The sequence below is a fragment of the Anabas testudineus genome, chromosome 4 (assembly GCF_900324465.2).
Source record: "Anabas testudineus chromosome 4, fAnaTes1.2, whole genome shotgun sequence".
NCBI classification, from domain to species: Eukaryota; Metazoa; Chordata; class Actinopteri; order Anabantiformes; family Anabantidae; genus Anabas; species Anabas testudineus.
Genome location: NC_046613.1, coordinates 17,553,474 through 17,580,403, shown reverse-complemented (window position 1 = coordinate 17,580,403; position 26,930 = coordinate 17,553,474). Strand labels below are relative to the sequence as shown.

Sequence of the window (26,930 nt, the reverse complement as noted above, 5' to 3'; positions counted from 1 at the left end):
GGTAAAGTAGGACACTGCAGGACCCGCACAGTTTATTCACTCCATTCCCGTAGAAATGTCCCAGCTCCGTCCACATGCGGCTCGAACATTGTTTATGTTTGGTAGCACAAATCTTAGTGAGAAGCTGTTCTCAGTGATGAAGACTAACAAAACAGCACACAGGAGTCGTCTCACTGGTGAGAACCTGCAGTCCATCCTGAGAATCTCCACAACACAGAACCTCAAACCAAATATAAATGAACTTGTTGACAAAAAAAGATGCAGCTCTGATAAAAAGACAACTGAATGATTTGATTTGTTATTGCTGAAAAGCACAAATTCTATTTATATTTCCAGGTTTTGTTATGCAGCATGTTCATATTTTGAATTTGTATAATTTTGACAGGATATATTTTTATGGAGAGCTAAATCTTTTGGGATATTTCAAATTTAAGTTTATTTTTTATATAAAATGACACAAGAGTAAGAAATTTGAATGTTTGTTCTTTTAATGTTTACTTTATTTCTAACTTGTATAATGTAGATAGGATGTATTTTTATGGAGAGCAAAATAATTTTTTTTTTTTTTAAGTTTTAAAAGTTTCAGTGTGTTCAATAAATATTTATCCTGTTCGGCCCGCGACCTAAAGTGTGTTTTGGATTTTGGCCCCCTGTGCAATTGAGTTTGACCCCCCTGATTTAATACTTTTGTAAACCAAATTAAAATGTATATATCTATGCTGATACAATATACATATGAATTACTGTGAGCCACAAACATTTGAATGGTTAACTACATTTAAGAAAACCATTCAAAGTTTCATTTTGAAATTGAATAATCTATGATCAAACCATCCTTCAGCTGAAAGAAATGTTCATATCCACTACTTAATGCCAGATTCTGGCTTCACTTAAATTGATCATAATCAACACAGCACGTCAGTCAGAACAATAACCCCATTTACTAATGATTACTGCACTGGAGGTTTTTTTGCATTATTTGTTTTTTTCTACACCAATGGCTATCTACTTCTAATCATTTTTTGAATAATTGTTGAAAATTACATGTATTTTGTAAACTAGAATTTTACGTTTGGTATTTTAAAGCTTTGTGTAATCAACAGAATTATATAATTAACTCAGTCACATTTTAGTCAAATAGGTCCCAATCAGAATGCATTTTAGCAACTTGGAGCAGCTTTTTGTAATTTGCTCTATACATCTTGTGTTTTGGTTTTCCAACCAGATTATTTGAGATGCCAGCAGTTGACAGCAGACTGTCAAACTGTTCCCTCCTAAAGGTACTATCATCCAGGAAACACTCCTTGACCACCTGTATTCCAACTGCTGTGTCAACACTAACTTTTTTTCTTCTTCAAAAAGCATTCTGTGTGGTTGGTAAACATGTGTTCCTTGAGTTGTTAATACTCTCTTTTCTGAAGATGTATCAGTGAATTTTCAAACGTGACTTGTCTCCTATAATAATGAGCTAATCTTTGTATTTTCAGATGCAGTGGCTTCAAAAATCTGTTCCATTTGTGTATTTTCTACGTCAAATTCTCAAGTGACTCTCCATTCAGCCCAGGTAGGTAGGAATGTAAAATTGTGCTTAAGTCACAATAAACTTCTAAACTTACATTTTATACCATGAATTGGGTTGCTAATTGTTCACAGGTTAGCTAGGCTAGGTAGTAGAAAACCCACAGATGCTTAATATTCAAACTCTTTGGAATTTAGGTTATTCTGTATTAGAAATCAAGTAAGGTTTTGCAGCACTGTTAGCAAGGGTCCCTGTGATGTACAAATTACATGTTTGTAATGTTTCCAGGAAAAAAAAAGGTTTTCATCAATTTTCATGTAAATGTTTATTGCAGACATGAATATATATAATCTATATATATATATATAGGGTATACCCATATAAATGTTTATACACTGCACGTCCAAAATAAAGTCACACACTAAAATTTTCGTTGGACTGCCTTTAGCTATTATTATGGCATATGAGTCGCCGTGGCATTGTTTCGATAAGCTTGTGCGATGTGTTAAAATTTATTCCTGTCCAAAGTTGCAATGTCAGACTGCTATGCAAAGACTTCTCCAGCACGTCCCAAAGATTCTCAATGGGGTCAAGGTGGTAACTTTTTTTGGATGGGCAGTGTATTTATATGAATAAACAATGCACAGACAGTGCAGGAGGTGAAGAAGTTCACAGATCAATTAACCAAGGCAGGAGAGAAGGCTAGTTAAGACAGCAACACATCAGCCATTATGCACTAGCCTTGCATCCATTGCACACACCACTTCTTATGTAGAAAGTAGTAAAGGTAAAGGAAGATGTGTGGTAAACACTTTTTCTGGAGTGTCAGCACTAATTTCCTAGAGAGTTAGTAATTGATTACATGGAAAGCAATGGGTAGAGGTTTTGATGTGCATCATATGGGACTGGTGTGTTTGCTGCCTTCAACTGTAAAATAGTATTGTGCAAATAAGAAATGCAAACTCTCATCTTCTGTCAGAAAAAACACTGGAGGCCTCATTTAGACATGCCAGGAGCTTATATTAGTCATATACCTTTTACCTTTATGGAAAAATAATATTCTTATATTAACAGTACTTATAAATGCAGGACACATGGCAATATATAAATACATATATTTCAGTCACTTCCAGTGGAGCTTTTCACAGCTCATATCCAGTTATGGTTGCTAGTCTGTCTGACGTAGTGTCTGTTAGTCTGTTAGCCAGGGCTTGTGGGGACTGGTGGGGCTCCGTTGCTGGGTCTTTGGACTCCCCTGAAACAAACAATGTAGGGACAGTTTAGGTTTTAAAAGAGGAATCAATAATTTACCAAGTGATTATGCACTTAGTGGACATTTCAACAAGTAGATGTTTGTGCTTTAATATATTACAGTACAATAACTCCTACATAACATCTATCTTTGCAAAGCTTTTAGTGTAGTTGTACTGACCTCATTAGAAATATGTAATAGTCATAGCTGAAAATTGCATATTCTCTTGATTGTATTTATATTACAATTTAAATTAAAATGAAAATGCCTAATATAATAGTGATGTTTTAGTAGTATGGTAATGAACAATCTTTATAAATTTGATAAAGCCCCTAAAGGGGGCAGCAGTGTGCCTTTAGTCAATGCTGCCCACACCCAAACTAAAGCTCAGAGCCACTGTGGAACTGATCCTACCCCTACCCATTTTAAATACAGGAGACATTGCACACTGTACAGTTATGTTGTGACTATGACCTGCACCACCGTTAGCAGGCTTGAAGGCAGACTTAAAGCTGCTAGTCTCAGACCTTTAAGCTTGTGACCCCAAAAATTAACCACCAACCACCAACTAACAAATGAGCTCTTGCTTCAAAATGCTTATATTATTTCTTATTATGATCTTTTTCAGGATGTGGAACTTGGGCTAAAGTGTGACTATCGCTTCACAATAACTCTGATGCTGATATGGGGTTAAATCAAATTCGTCTCTGTGGGCAGAAGGAGGAGTGTGGACTCACCACAGCAGTCTGGGTCTTGGCATAGTTCATATGGGCGTAGAGCAGCACAGCTGTGTCGTTGTGAGACGCTTCCAGTGCAATTGACAAAGCATTGCTCCCATCCTGCACAAAGAGGACGAAAGACATGGGGAGAGAGGAAGGTGAGTTTAAGCTAAAGCCGAACCCTAAGGCTATGCCTTAACTTATGGCTTAGGCTATGCCTTGGGTTGGAGGTGTGTTACATCCTTCTTGGAATAGATGTTGGGCCAACTTGTTCATTCTCATCAATCGAGTCCTTATCACATTTCTTTGATTGGCCAGTGAACTACCAAAACATTTATCAGTCCTGCATCCTTAGCATGTTGTTGTTTCTGTAATTGGACTTTCTGTGCTATTACATCATACATGAGGACATGCATAATTGTATATGTAAACAAACATTACAGCGGACTTCAAACTTCAAGCCTTATAATAAATGCATTTGCTGTAGCCTTCTCAAATGAGTTTTTAAGAGACATAAAATACAAGACATATTGGACAGCTCTTGTCCAGTGTAGCTAAGACCTAAATTTTATTAGAGACTCAATTTCCTCTTTTGTGTAGCAAACAGGCTGAACTCTCACCCTTTGAAATGTATGTTCCAGATGTGGCAAAACATAAAGCTAATTAGGAAGTTTTAAGATCAACATAAATAATTTAGCTCGTACAACATACTATACCAAGTCAAAGAAATCCGTGTACCCTTATACCTCTGTTAAAAAGAAAAAAAGTCCAGCAGTTACTACTTCAAAATGGGTCTTGCAGTCATGGTGTGTCATGCTGTTCTGTGTTCTCAGGCAGGACAGATGAGGTGGGGGCTTTTCCGAATGTTTTTAACCCCCCAGGCTATTGATTATGTTTCCTGAAAACACCACTTATTTAAGTAGAAGGCAGATGAAAATAATCTGATAACAGCCCTTTAACTTTCAGTTTGTCTTACTAACTACAGTACTAAAAACAGAGGTGGAGAGAAAGAGGTGACAAGGAGAGGAAACTGCATATACCGATTTTACATGAGAAGCCATTTCCTGAGCACGGATTAAGCTGAATCCCAGGCGAGAAAACTGCCAGATGTTTTCAGCAGTCAGAACAAGCAGTTGGCCTGAGCATTAGACTCGGTAAGTCACTCAAAGTTTCTCTCATTGTGTGTATCAGCCAAATGTTTAATATAAACAACTTACATTATCCACAATGGATATGTCACAGCCAGGCTGTTCCAGGAGCAATTTGACGATCTCAGCTCGGCCGTGTTCACTGGCACACATCAGAGCAGTGGATCCCTCGTCGTCCTGCACATTAACGTCAGCGCCACATTCAAGCAGTGCCCGCACCATTTCCTGACGTCCATGACTAACCGCTAGCATCAATGCCGTCTGGCCTGCCTGCAGAGGTATAGAACTATAAGCATCATAGTACTGTTTTCCAAAATGTCACACTGGTTTTAGTGTTTTAAATGTTGAGAAATTGCCATTTACAGTCTATTATATAAGATTCAAATGTCAGTTCTATCCTTCTAAAATCAAAAACCTCTGTCACAAGCTTTAATTTGAGATCAACAGCAAAAGGTTTAGCTTTTGCTAAATGCATTTGCACATAATGCAACCAGTCCTCTACTGTAAAGTCCTTCTCACAGTGTAATGGTATAGGAATAAGATCATCATAATTTTGAAATTGAAAGTGTTGCACTGTGTATGTAAGAAATGTAGTGTACAGTAAGACCTACTGTAGTTATAAAACTGATATTTTACAATTGATTAATTATAAATGGCTTCTCATACTTTCTTTGTCTCAATTTTTAAATCACATGCAAAGTATAAAAAAATCAAGTAAAAAGAAGAACATTTGTAAATGCCATACAGCACATAGCTCAACTTCCTGACTCTAACATTGTATTGTGTGCCTTATGTTTTGTTTCCCATGACAACAATAACCAGTGCCAGTAATTGGATTTATAGCCAGTGATGCTATAAATTTTGAGTCCTATGACTTGGCAGTGAAAGAGCCTGTCAGGTGCTGTGTCCAAACACATACACTACACAGCCGATTAGATAAAGCAAGGAGATAAAACCATTCAAATGTCAACAGATTTCTGTTAATGGCTTGCGTGTTACATTAGGTATCACATTTACTTGATCAAATTTAACTTGTAAGCAATTATTCCTTTAAGTCTCTGGATGTAGAACTTCATTACAACAGTTAAATACTCTTAATATAGACTCATTAAAGAGTATTATCCTGTGTATTTTTTTTCTTTGTCCTTCTCAAAACAACCTAAGGATAAACTAGATTAAAACTAGTTTCAAATCTTAAAACCAAATAGGTCACACTAAACTGTAAGATATGCAGCAATGCACACAATGCTGCAAATAATATAATTCTAGTACTAGATGGAATTAGTGCCTAACACAAGTTTTCTTTAATTTGGTAATGTGCAGAATGGATCCTATGGTTTGTTGAGTGGAGAAGATTAACATCCGTCCTAAATTAGACTGAGCAATGACAACCTTTTTTCTTTGAAGACATGTTGTGTATTTATAGTTCTCAAATGTGGGCAAAGCAATTTTGTTTTTAGACAGAAAAAAATCTGGAACCATGACTGTTGTAACCAGTTACTGAACACTCTGAAATGTGATTGACTGATGATGACTTACCTGACTGGCCTTGGCGTTGACATTGCCCTTACTGAAGAGCTTCTTGACCACAGCCATGTCCCCCTCTTCCTTCACAGTAGACAGAGCAGCCAGCATTATGGCCGTGTATCCCGCCTTGTTCTGCTTGTCCACAGAGCAAACACCTGAAGAGCAGTTTTGTTATTTTAAATGTTAGTCAGTTTTTTTACTAGCATACAAAAACATGTATTAGGTACACATAGCCAAAGCTAATGCACTCTGATAACGGTCCTGCAATAAAAGGGAAAATTTCTGTAGCTGATGCTGAAACTGTGTTTAAAAAGGTTTCAGGTTGTACTTTGTGCTGGATGTAATGGAGTTTGAGTTTGATTATTCTTCTCTGAAGATTCTTTGTCACTGACCTGTGTCCAGCAGGAGCCCAACCACCCCGAAGTTGGAGTGTGAGACGCTGTAGTGGAGAGCTGTGTTTCCGTTGCCATCAGTCATGTTGACTACGTGCTCCAGCAGCACTGATGACACCTCAGAAAACGCCATCAGGTAGTCAGAGACGCGTGAAGGCTGAGCCATTTTCGCACTGGAGATACGGAACCACTCAAGCTGGACAGTGTGGGTGCTGGAGAGCTGAAGTTGTGGTGATATTATTTTAACATTTTGACAATGTAAAAAAAGCTAAATTTCAGTAGCTACAATATTTACTTTTATAGATTTTTATCAGTATCTAAAAAAATGCATATGCTACATTTCAGCAAAACCTAAATAAAAACAACAACAAATCCCAGTCAATTGTAACATGAGTCACTTCATCCTGTGTGGTTAATGTTTCTGTTTTTTCTCCTCACTCATTTTTTACATGGAGCTCCTATCATTTTTAATTTATGTTTTCTGGTGATAAAGAGAATCCACAAACATACAGTCCCGCAGGTTTCATCAACTTAAATTCTATTAAATAGTTTTTCTTTAAATTATTGCTGTGTGTGATAGTGATAAAGTTTTTGTTAAAAATAAGTAGACTTTTCAATTTAGTGATAAATTAATTTAAAGAATGCATCAACATACCACTTCTTTACTCTTCAGTGTTTTTATGTCATCGTTAAGGTGATTCTTCAAAATGAGGCAGGCTTCACGCATTTTTGAACTCAGCTCAAACCTGTGACAAAAAGAAAGTTGTGCGTTTATGTACATGTACAATATAACCGTTACTTTAAGGTGCATTAATCATTAAAGCAACTTCACAAAATTTATTTTTCCTATTTTGTAATAACCTACTTCTCTTTCACAGCATCAGATGAATAATTTGCAGCTCTCAGTGCCTCTTCATCAGTGTCACTCTCGTCCAAGTTGATGTTTCTCTCCTCCTCAGATGTTTCTTCCTCCAAAGCGGCTTCATCCTCCTCTGTACTATCCAAGCACTCCCCTTCTCCACTTTCTCCAGAAGAACTCCCATCGTCTTCATCTTCCTCCTCCTCTTCCTCACTTGATGTCGATTCATACCTGGGAGACATAAATATTTGCTCAAATAAAGAACACAGATACCAGATTTGTGCCCATCCCATTAGGTTTCTTATTTATCAAATATGTGATAGGGGAAAACTTCAGACCTTCCGTCCACCTATTAATTATTTTTACTGGGGTAAAAATAAGGTTTCATGTTACCCACCCTCCATTTAGAATCCCAACAAACTGCAGGCTCTTCTTGCCAGTGGTGCGATTCTCGCCTGAGTTACTTGCATCCTTCCTCTTCATGATTGATTTCAGCATACCTGCCATTAAATAAGTGGATTAAGATGTACTTCTCAGTACATTATATTGTATATTATAAGCATTATTTGAAGTAAAAGAGCTTATTTAATTGTTTGTTGTTTTAAAGTGTTTTTGAAAAAAAAAAAACATTATATTTCATAGCTCTCTCTCCCATTTGCCCAAGAATAGTTACAGTTACTATTGATGTTATTTGTCTTTGCACATGCACACTAATCCTACACCTACACATCTAAACCTACAGTAAGGACAGATAAGTTCTCACCTGTCTTTGTGTTGTCAGTTGCAGTCCTCTGTACTTGATCACCCTCTTTCTCAGCTGTACTGACCACCTCTTCTTCTGGAGAGACCTTGTATTCAGCAATGGTCAACTGTCTCTTCTTTGGCACTGTAACTTTATGTTCCTCATTTTTTTCCTCAAACAAGTCCTCCCATTGACATCCAGTGCTAACCAGAGTAACAGGCATTGGTTCCACTGGTTTTTCTAGAGCATCAGTTTGGATGCCCTGTTCAATCTGACATGCTGTTAAAATCTCACCTACACATGCATCGCTCATGTCTGGACGGCACATAACTGCAGCATGCTTTAGCACAGCATTCAGTGTCTCTACCTGGGCGTTTGTAGTGTCTGGTTTTGCTAGAACCCCCTTTTCAAACATCACTTTCGAGGTTTTTGCCTCCATTTCAGCTCTAAGAACCCCAAGATCTTTGTCGGCTGCACTCAGTCGGTCCTCTAGAGACAGAATGGATTCCTGCTGGAACTTAATGGTGTCCTGTAAGGTGTCTATCTCCCGCTGTGCCTCATTGGTCAGCCCAAGCAGTGACTCCATAACCCAAACTTCAGCCTCTTGTGTCTCCACCCTGGTCTGTACCTCCTTCTCATGAAGCAGAGGGGTTTCTGTTCCTGTACCTCTCTCACAAACATTCACCCTGGTGCCCTCAGAGGCATCTTTCACACCCTGGCTATAGTAGAATACAATAGAGTCCATAGGCATGTTGTTCCCAACGGCCACTGATTTCTTCTCAACAACTGAAACTTTTGGGGGAGCTTTTACTGAAACTTTTAATGAAGGTTCTTGGGCTTTCTCTTCCTTGCCTTCAAATTTCTCTGTAAGCCTTTTCAGCTCAATAAATTTTCCGAAGCCTTTGTGACCAGGTGAGGTTGGTGAAGTCAGTCGACTCTGGATACCATGGTCTTCTTGGGTTTGAAAGGTCTCTGCAGTTTGGGTGGACGACTCTGTTGACCGCTGCTTCTGATGGGCTACCTCCATGGCTACTTTCTTCTCCTGCAGGGCTAACAGGAGCATGTCTTTCTCTGCCCGAAGCTTCGCCACTTCTTTCTCAAGTGCAGGAACACCCTTTACCCTCTCTTCCATTTCCTTTAGCTGCTTTAAGGCCGTAGCCATCTGCTCTCTAACTGTCTGCAGCTGGCTAGGAGGAATTGGAGTTACTGTAGAGCCAGCAGCTGGAGTGCTGCGCCCAGAGGTCTGAGGACTGAGTTTTGTCAGGCTACTCTGCAGAGGCTGCGTGGATGCAGTGGGTAAGAGTGGTTTGGGAGGATCTGCAAGCTGAAAGCGCCCACCATTCTGGTGCTGGTGGGTTTGTTCCTGCTGTAGCCGCCGACTGGTTTCCAGAAGAGTCCGCTCAACTCTAGGGTTGCGCTGTGGTGGAGGTGGTGGTACTTTGGCTCCGGCAGACAGAGGAGGGCAAGTAAGCAGTGTCACAGGGGAAAGACAGAGACCTTCGCAGGGTGCAGACCCAAGGCGATTGCGTGGTGGTGGTAATGGAGGAGCTCTGCCATCCTCACTGGCAGGGGACGCCAGAGACTCTGTGGATGTCCAGCCACTGTTACGTCCTCCTACACTTGAACTTTTTTGGGAGAGTCTGACCCCTCGACCAGAGCGGCGCGAGTTCACAGATGCTCGACGGAGATTGTGCCCACTTTCTATCTCTTCTACATATTTGAGGAAGTCCAGATCCAGCTGAAAACCATATGGTGTCTGGACAGAGTAGGAACCAGGTTGTTCAGCTTCCTCCTGACTGGAATAGATGTACGGAGAGCCCAGATCTGAAGGGGAAAGGACAAGTAACTTAACAACATGAAATATAGAGGGTGGCCAAAATATTACAGTAGAATTATCACCTTTCTCACAGTTTCAACACAAACTGAGAATTTATAACCTTTAAAATTAGTATTCATGATAAAGCTTCTGGAATAGATTGTACAGGTGTACCTAATAATGTGGTAAGTGAGTGCATACTGCAGTGTTGACACAGTATATTTACAGTCAACACACTAAAGAGATGCAATGTATCATGATATTATGGAGCAGGTTTATTGATCTGTTTTGTTTACAATATTGTTTACATAAAAACATATCAAACAATGTGGAATGTAATCTCTTTCCTGGAGTTAACCGTTTCTGTGATAACATTTAACCTACAAATGTCAGATTGAAACCAATGCTTGGATTTATTACAACAATAACCACAGCACAAAGCAACAGCCAAACATCAAGGTTCTCTATGCAGTTTCTTACCAGGGAGCTTTGGGTTAACTTGTACTGACTGAGTCATTTTTCAGGACTGGGACCTTTCAGCGACCACGCAGCTTAAAATCAACACCTGGGTAAAGAAAACACAGTCTAAATGCATTCATGTCACATAGAGGAAGGAAAAGGTTGTTTTTTTCTAAAGCACTGCACAGTAGTTAGGTTAAAGGAAAGTACATTGCAGAAAGTCTTATTTGTTAGTTACTATCATGTGTCACCACATGTTTTGACTTAACCAATTCTTTCTGTAAGCATAGACATCACATGCTCCTAATCAACATAGTTTTGATGATGACACCTTAACACAACAAGCAACAAAAACAGCCAAACTTATAAATGGCTCAAGTGGATCCATAATCTCACTTTGTTGTAAAAGGACTGAAGAAGTTTGTTTTCTTCTGTCATGGTAGCATAAATGACAGCCTTTGAGTTCAAGAGGTGAATTTCCTGCTTTGTGAGATAAAGAGTCTTTGTTAAATTGATCTCGTTTGCTTTTTCCTCTTGAGTAATGTTGACATTGAGCTTGACATAAATATCTCAGGGAGTGTGAACATGTATACAGTTTATACATTTTCCACTCTGGACTTCCTAACTAGTTGTTGCTTCCGCATTCAGAGGATCTACGCTATAGAACAGACTCTCTCTACCATAAGAGTTGTTAATTTCATTAGAATACACGATTGTTCTGAGAGTTAGGTTTTAGGGTTAAAGTTACAATTGGGTTTAAATTCGGGTTAGGGAATGCATGATGTCAATGAGTGTCATCACTAATATAGTGAGACATGCCTGCATGTGTTCTTCTGGCACACAGTGAAGACAGCTGTCAGGCAAAACATCTCAGGACAAAGTCAACAACAAAGAACTGAACACTGTCCAAAACCACAAGACAGCTACTACATTAACAGTATCACACCATCTAGTTCTGCTGAAAAACCACAGCATTGTCCTCACATGTAAAAGCAAAAACGCTGCCATTACCTACTGGTTCACTGAAAATCAATTATTTCCTCCACGACATGCTTATACACATGAAAAAACTGTGAGGACATGACCAAGAAACTAAGGAAATTATATTGTGCAACATTATGACACATGTTTTCACATTTTGGAAGTGAAAAGTTTACAGTTCTGTTTATAAAAGATCTTAAATAATAAAAAAAAATGGTTGTGAAAGGCTGTGAAGGGCTTTTCTTTCTGTAACTACTGTAGCTTCTGTATCACTGCTCCTGTTAACAACCTTCTCCTGTTTGTTCCAGACAGACAGGAAACATAAAACCCGTCTGTACAGCCGGAAAGAGCTACCAGTTCGCAAATGTCCCTGACCAAAGAAAAACTTTGCATGACACAGACACGTATGCATGCTTGACATATGCAGGCATACATTTTACTGCCAAATATATTTGGAAATAGCAAATGAAAAACTTTTTTTTTTTTTAAATGTACCAAATTAAATAAATAACAAAACTGAAATCCTTCTTATTGTTACCTAGGCCTTTTACTGTGGGAATCTCAATTGTAGGAAGGTGAATCCTGCTTGTTTCAAAATGTCTTGAGATGTATTTAGATTGGACATTTTTTTAGAAGGCAAAGACTAGGACGCAAGGTCCCATGTTGACTCTCGGTGTCAGAACATAACCTACGCCACTAAGTCCAAGAACTGTATACAGACCTCCACAGTAACATTTTGTTTTGAGGCACATTTATAAAAACATGTTATGGTGCATTTTTAAATAATTTACAATGCAGTAAAACTGAAGAGGTGTGAATACTACCTGGCTGGAGCTGGTATACAAATTGCAGACGAGTAGACATTAACATTCATTAACAAGAGGCTCTTACATCCTGCCCTATGATTGCTTATAGTACTGAAAGTTTGTCATCAACAATGCTAAAATAAGTAAAAACTATTTTAATACATTAATATACATATGCAGCCACGCCTGATCAGATAAACTACTATTATGGGGTACAAGTGGTGTACATATGAAGTTTTCACCACATAGGCTGTTGTTCTTGAGTTATTGTGCTAATGAGGAAAATGGTTTCCTTCCAAATAAGCTAAGTAGATCATTTATTAGCAAAGATTTAAAACCAGCACATGTGTTTGCTTCCTTTTATTTCTGGTATCAATTTGATCTTGTTAAGCTTTAATTTCTGGGAAATCAGCATTGCCCCATTTATGCATGATGACATAATGTCCTACATACCTTGTACGTTGGCGGTGGGACATAAAGTAACAGATGAGCACTATAAGAAATAATAAAACATACTCATGATGTGTTATGGAAAAATGTACCTCTCAGCCCGTCAGTGAGTGATTCATGTAGCTGGAGTTCAGGCTGATTAGGTCCTCGCTGCTCCACACAGCCCTGTGAGAAAAGAGATAAATGGAGTTCAGAGACACTACACTTCAACAAACTGTACATTATTGGATATAAAGTTCAGAGAGAAACTTGGAAACTAAGAAATGGGAATGGTTTTTGTTAAAGGCAGCTAGAGAATCAATAATAATCAATACTAAATAAACAAGTAAACATTTGTCACCCACGTCACCAAGCCATGTCACACGTTGTTTTTGCCACAATATTGGACTTGTGCAGTGCACATCTGATACTGTCTGCTGAGTTACTTTGCCTCCGGTTCAAGTTTTCAACTGTTTCCTGTGGCACGGGAATTGTCACTCAGACTATTGAGTGGAAGTGTTGGGCGTTTCTCTGACAAACAGCAGGCTCGAGCCACATCTCTTTCCTCCCGATGTGTAGGTTTAAATGTAAAAAAGTCAACAAGTGAACCTTTTGCAAACCACTCGCCAGCGACACGTGTCTTTAAGGTTTGCACTCTGTAGTACACAAGGTGTGAATATTTACACAGAGCTGGTGTGGAAAACCTCCAACACTGTCATCCACCTGCACCAATATAAACTTCATTATCACAGGTGTGTGAATTTACAAGGAAAATTATAGGTGATGCTCTGGACAAGTCGTATTAGAAAGGAAAACTAGGTTCAGTATTATCTTATTTTGTCATTTTAACATTTGGAAAGTGGGAAGATAGTCCAAGTCACACACGAGCACACGATTTTAGCTAGGAGTGGGGGGGGGACCTGTGTATAAGACTCAATGTGACACAGCAGAGATCACACTCAGACATTACCCAGACTTTGTACCATGGGGCTCGCAGGATAACGTCAGTAATCTCCAGGTCCTCTGATATGGACGTTTGCGTTCTCACATGCAGCTCACCTAGATAATGTTCACGTTCCGGTGCATGTCTTTAAGTATCTGTAGGTACAGTCTGTCTTTGAAATATGAAAACATAGACAGAGCCAGATACAGTAACCTGCATGCCCCCAACATACACAAAAGACTTCAGATAAATGTAGTTTCATCCACACTCTTCCAGCAACACACGCAGATGTTTGGTTTTTTTTGCAGCCTGAGGCACATTCCTACAGTAACACATGCTGTTGCAACATGCTGGTCGTCTTTCTAGCTGACTGACTACTGATAACCTATAAAACACACACACACACACACACAAACCATCTGTGAGCTCAGACTGCAGCAGCAGAAGGAAAACACCACAAACATTCAAACTAATTAGGACAAATTATAATATGTGCTGTTGTAAAGAATGAATGAATTAAACTATGCAATGAATAGAGAAGAATCTTCTTGATCTGATAACAATGTTTCTGCTCAGTATCCGTTTGTCAACCACAGATCTGTTTCTCATCAGTGTTGTTGTGGTGTCATCGTCTACTCTCAGGTCAAACCACAGTATAAATGATACTGTTGTTTGGACCAATCAGACAAACGCTAAACAACCTTTCAGGGATCTCACCTCGTTTATTTCATTTGTTCCAAAGTAGAGAAGTAGTGTTCTATACTTTGAGTTTTTCTATTGTGTTTTGTTTTTTATAGGATTAAAGACGAGCTAAACACAGCTCATAAACAAGTCACATGGTTTACCACTAGTTTGTTTATTGAGCAATTTTAGTAACATATAATCTAACATCCTTCTTTGTCTGATGTTAAAACAGGTCTGATTCTAGTTTTTGTAATGTGAGCCCATTGTCTGAGCTCTTGTCTGGAAATTAAATCGTAGAGTCACTTACTGCACTTAGGTTTGATTATTTTTTCCCTCAAAATAAAGTTTAGGTTTGTGTCAGAACTTGGTCATCTCTATTTTTTTTTTTTTTTTTTACTTTCTTCAATGCCACATAAGGATTTATGGTATCACAGTCAAGTTATCCTTAAAGATATAAATATGTAACAGCTTTAATTCCTCAGTTCATTGTTTAAAACAACGAAACCACCAACAGTTCACAGACTTGAAATATGGAATATATCAATGAAAGCTTCCCTCCAGGATCTCCCTCAAGGTTTTATTTTAAAATGCCTGATTTCACAGCAGATTTTCTAAATGTTTTAAAAGGTTTTAACCAGACTTCCTTCTTGTTAGGTGGAAACATTTCACTACTTATCCAAGTAAAAGTTAAAATAAATACTAGAATGAGTACTCTCAACTTCACTTCGATGATTAATCCTTCATTAATATCCCGCTTTTACTTGCATGTCTAGTTTATCCTCTCCTCCTTTCCACTTTTCCATCTCTACACTCCTCTCGTCATATGACTCATTTCTTTTCTCACCCCTTAACAACACACACACAAACACTTCCCTCAGCTCCTCAAGTGTTGCTGTTTTTCCTCTGTGATTTGATGACACAGTAAATTACAGACTGCAGTGAGAAGCTGCATTCCTTGTCTCTACAGTAAACCCTGAGTCCTGACCAGCTGAAAGCCACTCTGTCGAGTCTCACACTCACACAAACGGAGACAAACCCTGTGTACCATTGACACTATTACAAAAATACCCATTAACACATGCACAAGTGTCCACAAACACACAAGTAAAACCTGCATAAACCCAAGGATATGAGTGCACAGTCACACAAACATCCAAAAATCTGATTTATTTTAATTAGAGTACACCGACACATCACATGATCCCAGTCAGACAAAAACAATGTTACAGTCAAAGCACTGTGGTCATATCGCCTTAATTTAGTAAACTGCTGTTAACAGACGGACTGCCCTAAACAGAATTAAACATCTGTATGTTCAGGGTTTACATGGCTGTCTGGATCCAGTTTGATGCAACATTATACATACATACAGTATTTCCAACAGAATTTGATTAATCGTGTGGTACTAGCACAGGGGGTCTATATTAATACTATACTTGAGCTCCAATACAACACTGCAGCTACATGATAATTTAAGTTCCACACACGTTATCAGACACTGTAGGTGTAAAATAATACAGTGTTTAAGTAAAAAAAAAAAAAAAAAAACACAGTATAAGGAAGCTATGAACATGCATTTTCAGGAGAAAAAGCCCTTTTCCAGTGCTATTTTATTCTGGAAAGTTAGGTAACATTTGGTTTTTCATAGGTTTGAAACTTCTGAATCATTTCCTGAAATTTTAAGAAATGTTCCTGGAAAGAATTATGGAAAAAATATAAAATGTTCAGCTGATTTAATTTCCCTTGACAAATGAGAAACACAGAGCAGCTTAGCTAATCATGAGAAAAGTGAAACTTTTCTGTTCTTCCAATCATACAATTCAATACATATGGAAATAAAGGATTTGCTTAAATAAATGGACAATTGTTTGGGTTTAAAATAAGATTTTGTTTTAAGTTCTCCATAATTAGCAGCAAATGGGATAAAAAGGAAATTATGGTTCCGGTTGCTGAGATCTGTGAATATGGCAAAACAGTGAGGAACATACAGCAAGAAAAACAGGTGGTCAGCCATCAGTGTATTTGGAGAAAAATGTGTGAAGGTAATTCAGACTCAAACAAGGTACTTAATCAACTCAAAACTTCTGCTAACCTGGACATTGGAGAAAGTTACGTCACACTGTGTTGCATGTTGGGGGACGACAGCACCGTATCGTGATGTGTCCAGTCTGTTTACCTATGGCCCCCACAGTGGTTACCATGGGTTACCTTGTTTTGTTTGGCTAAAAACTTGGTTAAGTAATTTAAATTTGATGGAGAAGGGAAGAGGAAAAAGAAAATGGACCCTACCGAGAGTAATTACATCACAAAAACTGTATTTGGATAATCTCACTTTCAAATCCATATATGACTTGGCAGCTTCCACTACTCAGATTCTGTAAATCATCTCATTGTTGAACTGAGTGCAGACACTACGTGAGTTATAAAGTTAGAAATTCCTTCCAGTAGCATCTAAAATGTATTTAATAAAAAATTACTGAAAGGGTCTCAACACATACCGACTCTGCTTTAGTAAGACACGGACCAGGTTTTAAGCAGTCAGACCTACAAACCAAATGAGTTCTGCAGCTTTGCAGGTTGTCTTTGGCATCCAACATTCAATGAACTTGACCTAGAGCCGTTTCAGGAGAAAACAGAACAGGTTTTCCTCTTACTTTCAGCAGGGCCGTGTACTGAGACGTCACCCCAGAGTAAACTGATAAACATGATGTTAATGAAGAGCAGAACATCGAGCCGGCCTGCACCAAGTCCACTTCATGAGAGAAAATGTTGGGACCATGTTTTTAAAACAGTGGCCTTGTCCACAATGCCACCCTTTTTCCGTGAAGGGAAGCCAGACAGAGAGAGAAAGACACACAATCTGACTGACAGGGAGAAAAAGCCAACATCCTATTGCTGGCAGCAACTTTTACATTCTCACTGCTTTGCATGAGAAAGAACCCATTCAGAAATCTGGACACAGAAACACAGATAACGAGACACAAACCAACAGCACAGACCTCCGTACGCCCTTAAGCCAACATGAACAAGACGACGGAGAAATGATCGTGATATAATGAAAAGCTTCAGAACAGATCCCCACTGGACAGATTGTTTCCAGTTTCACACCTCAGATTATTTGAACCTAAAACCTGCTCATAACTCTGCACTAAAGCCCTTGTAGAGATGAGGACAAGATTTCTTTCATGTCTTTATCCTGGTGAGGGAATTTAGGCCTAACAGACGCAAAAACACCAGCACACACACACTCATAGGAGGGCCTCTCTGCTGCTGGGATAAATCTGCAGTTTCCTGAAGGGAAGCCCACTTCTTCCCCAATAAATCCCCCTCATCACCACAGACACACACACACACACTCCCCTCAATGCCCTGTGGGAGACCTCCCATTGTCTCCCAGTAGGAACTGTGAGAGGAGGAGGGTCCTGCCAGGAAACCCATCAGGCCGTCCTGAAAGCTGCTTCCTGAAACTCGCAGGAAAACACCAGAGAAGACCGAGAGCTGAACAAACACACAAAAACGCACACCGTGGTGTGCAACAACAGCAGTGAGGTCGACATCACATGATGCATCACACTGAGCTTAGATAGCGTGTTATCACTTCTGGCAGGGACTCAAGTGTTTAAGTGTTTGTGTGCGCTGAAGCTCGTACCAACAGTAACACTAGATGCCATTTCCTGTCTCACTGACGTCACATCGCCAACATCACTATAAATTCAAAAGTCAACTTCAAACGACATGGCATCACGAACAAGTCACATCGCTCACATCTGTAGAAATAAGAAAATAATAAATTTTTTTAATTATCAAGTCGACTTCAAACGTCACATGCATCCTGCCTCCCCTCCCTCTTCCTTCCAGATTCTCCAGCAAATACAATCAGGCACATTCAGGCTCCACAATGAGGCATTATGCTTCTTCGGTGGCAATGCTGTTTTCTAAAAGTTTTGAGAGGCCTCGTTGTTTCTCCCCCCGCACTCTTTCCCCAACTGCCTCAAAATGCTGCAAAGTGAATTCACTAAAGTCACAGACTACGGCCAACGCTTGATGAGTCTTAAAATGAAGAGGCAGCGTCTGGCAGCGGAGCAATGACGGCTCCCACGGTGGATCTGACTCTGTTGAGAGCCGGCTGCTCATGAAGGATAAAAAGAGGCCACAGACGAGGGATTTTTACATTCAAGGACTATGAAGTAAAGACCCCACTCCGCTCTTCAGCAGTCTGATTCATTAAACATCTCACTGGATCAGAACCAAAGTCAAAGTCCTGAATTCAAAATTGTGCAAACGTATTAACTATTAATTATGTAGTGGAATATGGTAAAATTGTATTTGAGTATCCCCATTAATGATTCAGGCAAAACTACTTGAGTAAATGTACTAGTTACTTCATCCCACTCTATGGTACGTTTAACTCCCTGTACACAAGCATCACAGAGTCTTCAGGGTTTTCAATCCCTCAACATCTCAGTCGACAGTAGAGTACGAACACTTCTCCTTGTCATCACCGATCGAAAACAAGAACAGAAATACAAAAAACGCTTAGTTATGCATTTGCTTTATAAAGTTTGACTCTCAATGATTGTTGTATCAGTAGAATAACAGTGGTAATCCAACAAGCAGACGTCCCCCCAAGTCTAACAAACAAGAACTCAACAGTCCCACATTGTACACACAGTATTTTTGTTTTGCCATCCAGTAAAGATTCAAATTTGGACAGTCACACAACCAAAGACCTGAACGGACATGAATAAATTCTTAGAATAGCAACATTATATGTTTCTTTGTGGAAACAATGATGCTGGCTCCAGTTTGCAGCCTTGTAACTTTCCAAAACTGCACACAGTAAGCACATAGCTCATGTTCCAGCAGCAGCAGCAGCAGCAGCAGCATCCAGTCAGCTGAGGCTGAAGCAGTCCCATGCCTGACGGCTGACTGCCCTTCCCTGAAACAAAGCAGGGCTCACAAATCCAGTTTTCCCCAATTAGCCTGTTTCCAGCTCTGATGTCACGTTGCGTTGTCGACCAAACACACCCTGTTTTCCCTGCAGTGAGACACAAACTCTCCAGGACCCAAGCATGAACATTTTTTTATTTATCATTTCATACTAATTGAGTCTTTGTAGAGGTTTGTGTTTGGTTCAGCTATCTCAACCGTACCAATGCGTCTCTCTCTCTCTTTTCTCTCATTTCCCGTTCCTTTAATCACATCAGTTGTTTTCTAACTAAAATAAACCAGCTTCAGGCATCTCTAAAAGCCTCCCTGAGTTGACCTAGATATCTGTTCTGCACATTTGTATTTAAGAGGAGACGCTGAGCCATTTGTATTATTCGTTACAGTAGCAACCGAAGCCTCCAGATGTCTGATTCTTGTAACTACAGAACAAGACCAGATGTCAGCCTCTGCTGTTTTCTGTCCTGAAACAACTAAAATATGCGTCTGTTATCATGTTATTTCCTTCACTGCTGAAAATTATACCAGTTCAGTATCTCTTTGATGGAGAGGGCCGGGGTAATGACAAGGCACGGGATGAGAAACACACCTTCATCCCCATGGATCTGCTCCTGTGGAAAATACATGTTTGAGGTCTCTAATTCAGTTTTCCATAATGTAGTGATTCAGTTAGTTTCTCAGATTCAGGCCAGTCTTTACTCCTGTAGTCCCGCTGAGATGGCTGTGACACACGGCATCAAAGGGCTAAAGGCGACTTAGAGCTACTGTTGTGTCACCTTCATCTGGACCAAAGAGTGGCACCAAGAAATAATCTCTACATCAGCAGGTGGAAGTCTGTGTTGGTCATTCAAACAGGGAAAGCATTGAAGGATTGAGAGCGCAGACAAACCGTAAACAAAGGAACACCTTTGGTTTGCACAGTACACGCTACAAAAACTGGCTTGGTCTGTCCCGTCCCTAAAGTTTGGCCTTTATTCAGTTCTACTTGTTTTAAATTGGATTTATTATGTCCCTAGTAACTAGTAGTATTGTTGATGTTTCTACTGTCACTTTAGCATTTTAATGCATCAAGTAGAGCCTCTAATGGACCTCCTGATCTCTTACTCTATGGAAAAATAACCTACTTGTATATAATGCTTGTTTTCAGCTGCAGTGTGAACTCAACACATCCTTGTTCTGCCTCCGTCTATGACTTCATAGGGCAGTGGTGGTTCCACAAGCAGTTCTTGGTTTATTAAGAACAAGTAAACAGAGGCCGCCTCTGTGCTTGGGGTGTGCAATATGGCCAAAAATGTGTTTTTCTTCATCTTGATAAATAGGTAATTATTAATCCTCTTGATCTAATACAACATGTGGAAAGGGAGACACATTCAGGAGTATTAAATACACTCTACTCACTTTTCTTAAACATCTTACGTTCTGCTCGAGTCTTGTTCATAATAACGTCCCACATCTTTTTCCATCAAACCCTCTTAACGACGCGCACTTGTTAGAAATTGTTCATTTCAGACTGATTAGTGCCATCTGTTCATCAGGAGCTGCAGGTCCATGACATATAATCATTAACATAATCAACAGCTCTTAAATCGCTATATACAGCTGCCTGTTGTGCTTCATTTGTTTCATTCACAAAAACATTGGAGCAGCAGGTCTGAAAATCAGAAAACAGTCTACTAGTGTCATTAGATCAACCCAAACTATTAGGAAATGTTGATAGTTCAGTCAGAGATGTGTGATCAGATCTTTCCTTTTTTATTCCAGTAGCAGCTCTTTTCATAATAAATGTGTTATTAATATTCTTAATAATTGGGGATGAGGAGTTTAATTAGTCATAATCTTGATGGGTCTGATTGAGAAAATATTTGAACTAACATTACAAGAGGCTCGTTTCTGAGTTTGGCTGCTAGTCCTCTAGTCTGTGAGCACATTTATTTATACAGGGATGACAATGTTACCTTTTTTAGATGGAATAAGAGCGTGTTGTGTCTTTTCTATCATCACTTTGCTGTTTATCCAGCTTTTAGAAATCCAATCCACTGCAGATGTTTAACTCCTCTCATAGTCATTCATTTTTATGGTGCATTTACTGTGTTTTGTTTTTTTTAAACACGTCTCAGGTAACCCTGTTTCTGTAGCCTAGTTATTGTGGGAAATATAATGTGGTCAGCCAGCTTCACAGCACATCAGGTTTTGGCAAACCAGGCTCCGGTTTAGACTTTGAAACTAGAGATCAAGATCTCACTCTCACTTCACTTTCAATCTCAAGCTTCAGACTCAAAAGCAGAAACAGGGACAGAACAATCTTGAGATGGCGTCAGGCAAAGTTTGAATCCAACCACAAACTAACTTCTCTCTTCTTTCACAAAGTCACACAAAACTTTGTTTGATCCAAAAATGAAATCTAGGTTGTGGCATCACAGTAACTTGCAGCATGTGTTTCCAAAAGCAGTCGTGGTTTGGTTCTTCCCAGAGGGGAGCGGTCAGCTTGGCAGAGTGGGAATCTAACCTTTTGGGTCCCCAAACCATAAGAGTCGCAACCAGGTTGCCACTCTGACCAGAACAGCAGCCAAAAAGCTTTTAGGTTCAGTGATTACAGCCTGTTAATTATGGCTGGTGACGTGCCAAAGTGTCTGGTGGAGTAAACAGACTCACCAGATGCTGCCAAACTCGAGCAGCGTTTGGTTATTTTGGTGTTTTCCCACCCTGATGTTGGAGCACAGAGTTTGATTAGTGGCTCCTTCCCAAGCTCTGCCAGCACTCAAGTTAACGCTGGTATTTTTAGTACGATTCTCAGACAGTAGAGATACCATGGGAGGAGCGTCTGATCGGACCACAGGGGGAGTCATTCATATCATAGTGCCATTTTGTCCAACTCTTCACTTCACATTCGTCAGAAGGCAGAACCTCTGAAAACCTATGATAAGGTGACAATAAGGAAACGATTGGTGTAACATTATTCACAGGAATAAGCAGCCCTATACAAAACCAGAGAAAGTGGGCAGCAAACCAACAAGGAACTGATCCAGTGTCCAAAGACATGTCTTCATTAGGATAAGGAAACGCTGTCCTACTGCCAGAAATACTTTCTAGAGCAACACGTGTTAATGTGCAGTAGAAAATAATTCAGGTAATGCTCAGTGTTGGTTTGGGTCTGTTTGTGCAGGAGTTAAAAAAAAGACATATATGACAACAGTCTTCAAAAAAATTAAATCAATAGATTTAAAAAACTTTTAAATTCTTTACTATAAGGATTTATTACGTTCTCGCTGCGAGATAAGGAGATCATCTGGTTAATTTTGCTTTTCCAAGAAGGAAAAGTTAATGAAACAACAGAGCACAGGGTTAGGCTCCGATTCACAGCTCTGATTCAATATCACCAAAGCAGTTTTCTTCTGATTTCAACATATCCTGATAATCTCAATGTGTTCAAATAAATCACCTTTATTAAGATATGTTCATGCTTATTTTCTTATAAGTTGTCCCACTATCAAACCACTTTTCCGCATGATCAAAAACTGCAATATCTAAATGGATCATGATAATTTAATTTTGCAGAGTTCCAACGTGACTGTCACAGTTTGCTCTGTCTCAGTCTAATCGGAGAGATTATACAACATCCAAGAAAGACCACAACTGACTGAATTTATTTAAAAGCCAAGAGTAAGTTGATAAAAACAAAGAGACATGAACAGATAATTTAACATGATTAAATCAAGTTGATTAGGTTAGATTACTGCAAAACCATTAATCTATCATCTTGAGAGGATTTAAAACCGTCTTTACTTCAAAATAATTCAAACTCAACATGGAGAGAGTTGAATCAAAAAGGGAATATGAGCTCAACTACGAGGTAAATAACTCAGAACTCGTCTTTTCAGGAGTAGTTGGAGAAGCCACTCCAATCAGACGAAAGCCTCCAGCTCTTAGGTTCCACACAGGCTAAACACTTAAACTAATTGTTGCCCCAAAAAGAAAGCAAAACTTTCGAACGGTAAACAAAGTGCAATAACTTTCATAAAACTAATAATGAATATGTTTTAACCTTTGAGAAAGTGGTCTGTAATTATTGTTGTGATCACATCAAACTAACAAGTACTCCTCTTATATAACACAGTTTAAAACAGAATGTGTTCACGTCATGTCAGAACAGGAAGGACGATCATTTCTTACTTTACTTACTACAGCACAGTTTGGGTCAAGAAAAACTGTTTATAACATCAAATTGATCAGAAATACGGTGTTGACGCTGTTAATGTTGTAAATGACATCAAAACACCTCATCAGCAAACAATTGTCCTGCATATTGTGTTTGTTAATAAAGTTTATCAACTGGAAAAGTTAATTGATCATTATTGATCAGATGGTCGATGATGTTGCACAGTTGTAAACAAACACTTCACAATAGTGTACATGCAGGTAAAATTAGGCTTGAAGCCGTTTTATCTTATATCTTTCTGACATACGGGAGATGCTGTAATGAAGACCTGAGATGTCCGACTTGGAATTACAGGTGGGACATGAACAGTTTTTCCCACTTAGCTGTTTGTAATAACGGTAAAAATCCTAAATGATGCAGAACATGTTTTGTATTTATGACATACAAGACATGAACACTATTTACATGTTCAATATGACAGGACTGTGGTGAAAACATCCCATTATCTATTACTTCACTGCACTCCTGACCCAACACTGGTGAGTCCAGCTTTCTTCCCTCTCGCTGAATCATGTCTCTGCTGTGCACCGAGTAACTCGCACTCTTGAGACGCTAAAATTAAAACCACTTGTAATAGAGCTAAAAATACGACAGCATGTATTTTATCAAGCTGCAGGACTCATGAGCAGGAGGACAGACCTAAATTTAATTCAGTGTGAATTTAATCGACAGTCCTCGATCCGTTCCCAAGCGGTTTCATTATTAATTAATGAATTAAAAGGAAAATCAGCACAAATATTAATTTCACTAGTGTGAAGAGCGTTACACTGACCCCCCGACACCTCTAACTAAACTTACAATCTATTTTTGAGGCGACAGCAGTCAAGTTAAACACCAGGGTCCTGTTGCAGACAGACAGATTCCCCTGTGGGAGCTGCTGAAAGTTGTTATGAGCTCAACACACATTTAAGCCACAAGGTTCAGCTCATCAGCTGCATCATGTTCCTACTCATCATGCTCCAGCAAAATGTCCAGTGTCCATATAGAAAACATTTTGTTTCAAAGTTATTATTAAAAACAACATTAAAGACAATTAAAAGTCGCCAATTAATCTAAACTTTGTCTTTGGAGAGAGGGAGGAAATTGACACAGGCATGGGGACAAAAGGGTCCAGGCCGGCTGACCTCCGCGCCAGTGTGCTGCCCACCATCCGTTATCCATTATGAAACTATTAAACAGGAAGTTCAACAGAAAGGTCACTGCATCAAAATATTTCTCATCAGCATTGGTTCTTTGCCTTCTGTCTTTTATGCAATATGTTTATTTCACATTCTTCCTATAATTGTTCCCAAACCAGCCAACAGATTCCTCTCTTTCTCAACTTACCAACCCCTCTGCAACGTTAGGATGTCAGAGCTCCTCACAGTGTGCGAGACACCCTGCAAAGGCAAATCATTGTAGCCGCTAGGTACAGTCTGACAGATTGTGAACATAGGTGAGGATCGATTAAGAGAAACTCTTGCTTCCCAAAAACAAATTCTGCACAATATCTACGACTCCTAATCCAGTCATTAACTTATTTACTTCATATGAATTTAACCGAGCATTTAAACCTATTCGTGGCCTTATGTTTGTAGGTATCCTCACTTTACTCCTTACTTACTGCCCTAACCTTCTGCACAGTACTGATCATCATTTCCTCTCACACTGCCAGTGGACATACAGTAAATAAGATAGAGTGATAGATAGAGTGATGGTCCCAATGCATTTAGTTCAATAGTGTGCAGTGAACTTTGTACTGCAGTGTCATACCACATAGCAAATTATATTACTGGCTATATGCTGGATATTTTTAAATCAGCAGCCTCTGTTCCAGCAACACCACCAACAAGCTACCGTCAGACCCTCATGGAGTCTCACAACTCCAGCTTATGATTTTCTAATCCCAACTAATTGGGGAAGGAAGAAACATTTATTCAAATATTTGTGCCTCTTCTGAAAGATTTCCACAAGAAGCCTGGTTCAGTATCATCACTGAATCGTTTTCTACAGCATCTGGAAATATCTCCGTGACCTTTTTACCAAGTCAATCAGACGAAACGTGACCAGCAGCAGGGACCGTCCTCACGAAGACCGACTTAACATCTGAAAATCTACAGATTAAAAACTTAAACCATGGTGAAGTGAGGAGACTGAGATGATGCACGGTGTAATAAGAGGCAAGAGACCAACTCGAGGGGGCGGGCGGAGAGTTCAACACTTCAGACAATAGAGGAGGTCAGGGGGATTTCCGTCCCATGTAGCAGCCTCACCCACAACAGTATCTGGAAAAAGATTTCTTGTATTTCTGCTCTCAATTTAACATCCAGTAAACAAGCTTTGTTTATGAAGCACTCCTTAAAGTAGAAAGTGCTTTAAAGGAAAAAGAAAAAGGGAAAGAAAGAGAAAAGGCACAGATCGAGCTCAATTAGGTGAACAAACCAATTGTAAAACAGTACAAAAATCTATAAAAAGCCAACGACAACAATTTAAAAACGTGATCTAATTTGTCTTTCATGAGATTCTGTGGGATGTTTTTACAGCTGAAGAACAAAAAAGCCGAAAACATGTATAGTACTGTGTTTAAGGAGCTCAACACAATTCTGGATTAAAAAGTTTCTACACAGTGATGTCACAGCTATAAGCACATTTTTATTAGTTTTAAGTGGTAGAAATGAGATTTTGGTTATAAATCTAGTTGTAATAGAGTCTTACAGACTAAAACAAACCAGCAGCTGAAAATCAATCAAATAAATCAATGCAAGTGAAGAAGAAACTAAAGGATCCGTGAAAACCATAATTTAAATAAAAGTCTCTCAGACACAGTAACATCACCATCAAGCAGAATAAACACACATCTGTAAAACACTGAAGGGAGCATTTCGCGTTTGTGCATTAAAAAAAAAACAACTTTTTTCCAAACGTGCATTAAGTTTTACGCATCTTTCTTGCAGACGCTGCACAGTAACAATGTTTTTTTTTTGTTTGTTTTTTAATCAGTAAATCACCTGAACACAGTTTAACAAAACAAACAGAGCTTTAAGATCCTTGTGTTCACGTGTCGATCAGTCGATAATCAGATAATCAATGCGCATCGGGAACATGTGTGTGATCGATGCCTCGGGCTGGGTCTTCTTACCTTGTGGCTTCTCTCCGTCCGGTCACACTGAGACTTATCATGACTTTCCGAGGAGGTAAGAAAAGTTTGGGGGGAGGATTTAAAACAACACCGAGCGAGCGAGAGGAGTCAAACATGAGCCCACTTCAAAACGCGTTTCCGCTGCAGGGCTTCAAAATAAAACTGCCACGTTGACCATTTTACAGAAAGTTAAATTAATCCCATTAAATACAGTTCTCTGTTGTTTAAAATGTTCCATTAATACTCTATATGTGTAATTAATGTCACTTTAATGACAGACTGTTATGAAGACTGTTGTCATATATGTCTTGAATTGTAGCAATAGAAATTATAGGAGCCTGAATGTGGTGGTTGGGATAAAATTATTTGGTAT

The 26,930-nt window shown here is 39.1% G+C and overlaps 1 protein-coding gene across 1 annotated transcript; it reads right to left on the bottom strand.

Annotated features, from left to right (window-relative positions):
* Window positions 1-1,851: 1,851 nt before the first annotated feature.
* Window positions 1,852-26,643, bottom strand: kank3 (KN motif and ankyrin repeat domains 3). The gene is made up of 12 exons (XM_026345757.1): window positions 26,558-26,643; window positions 12,763-12,835; window positions 10,455-10,539; window positions 8,180-9,982; window positions 7,814-7,916; window positions 7,423-7,647; window positions 7,213-7,303; window positions 6,558-6,777; window positions 6,178-6,320; window positions 4,708-4,908; window positions 3,509-3,610; window positions 1,852-2,774 (listed from the first exon to the last, which is right to left on the bottom strand). Exons 3-12 carry the CDS (start codon window positions 10,489-10,491, stop codon window positions 2,712-2,714), a joined length of 2,988 nt encoding a protein of 995 aa, XP_026201542.1. The 5' UTR covers window positions 10,492-10,539; window positions 12,763-12,835; window positions 26,558-26,643; the 3' UTR covers window positions 1,852-2,711.
* Between the last annotated feature and the right edge of the window lie 287 nt (window positions 26,644-26,930).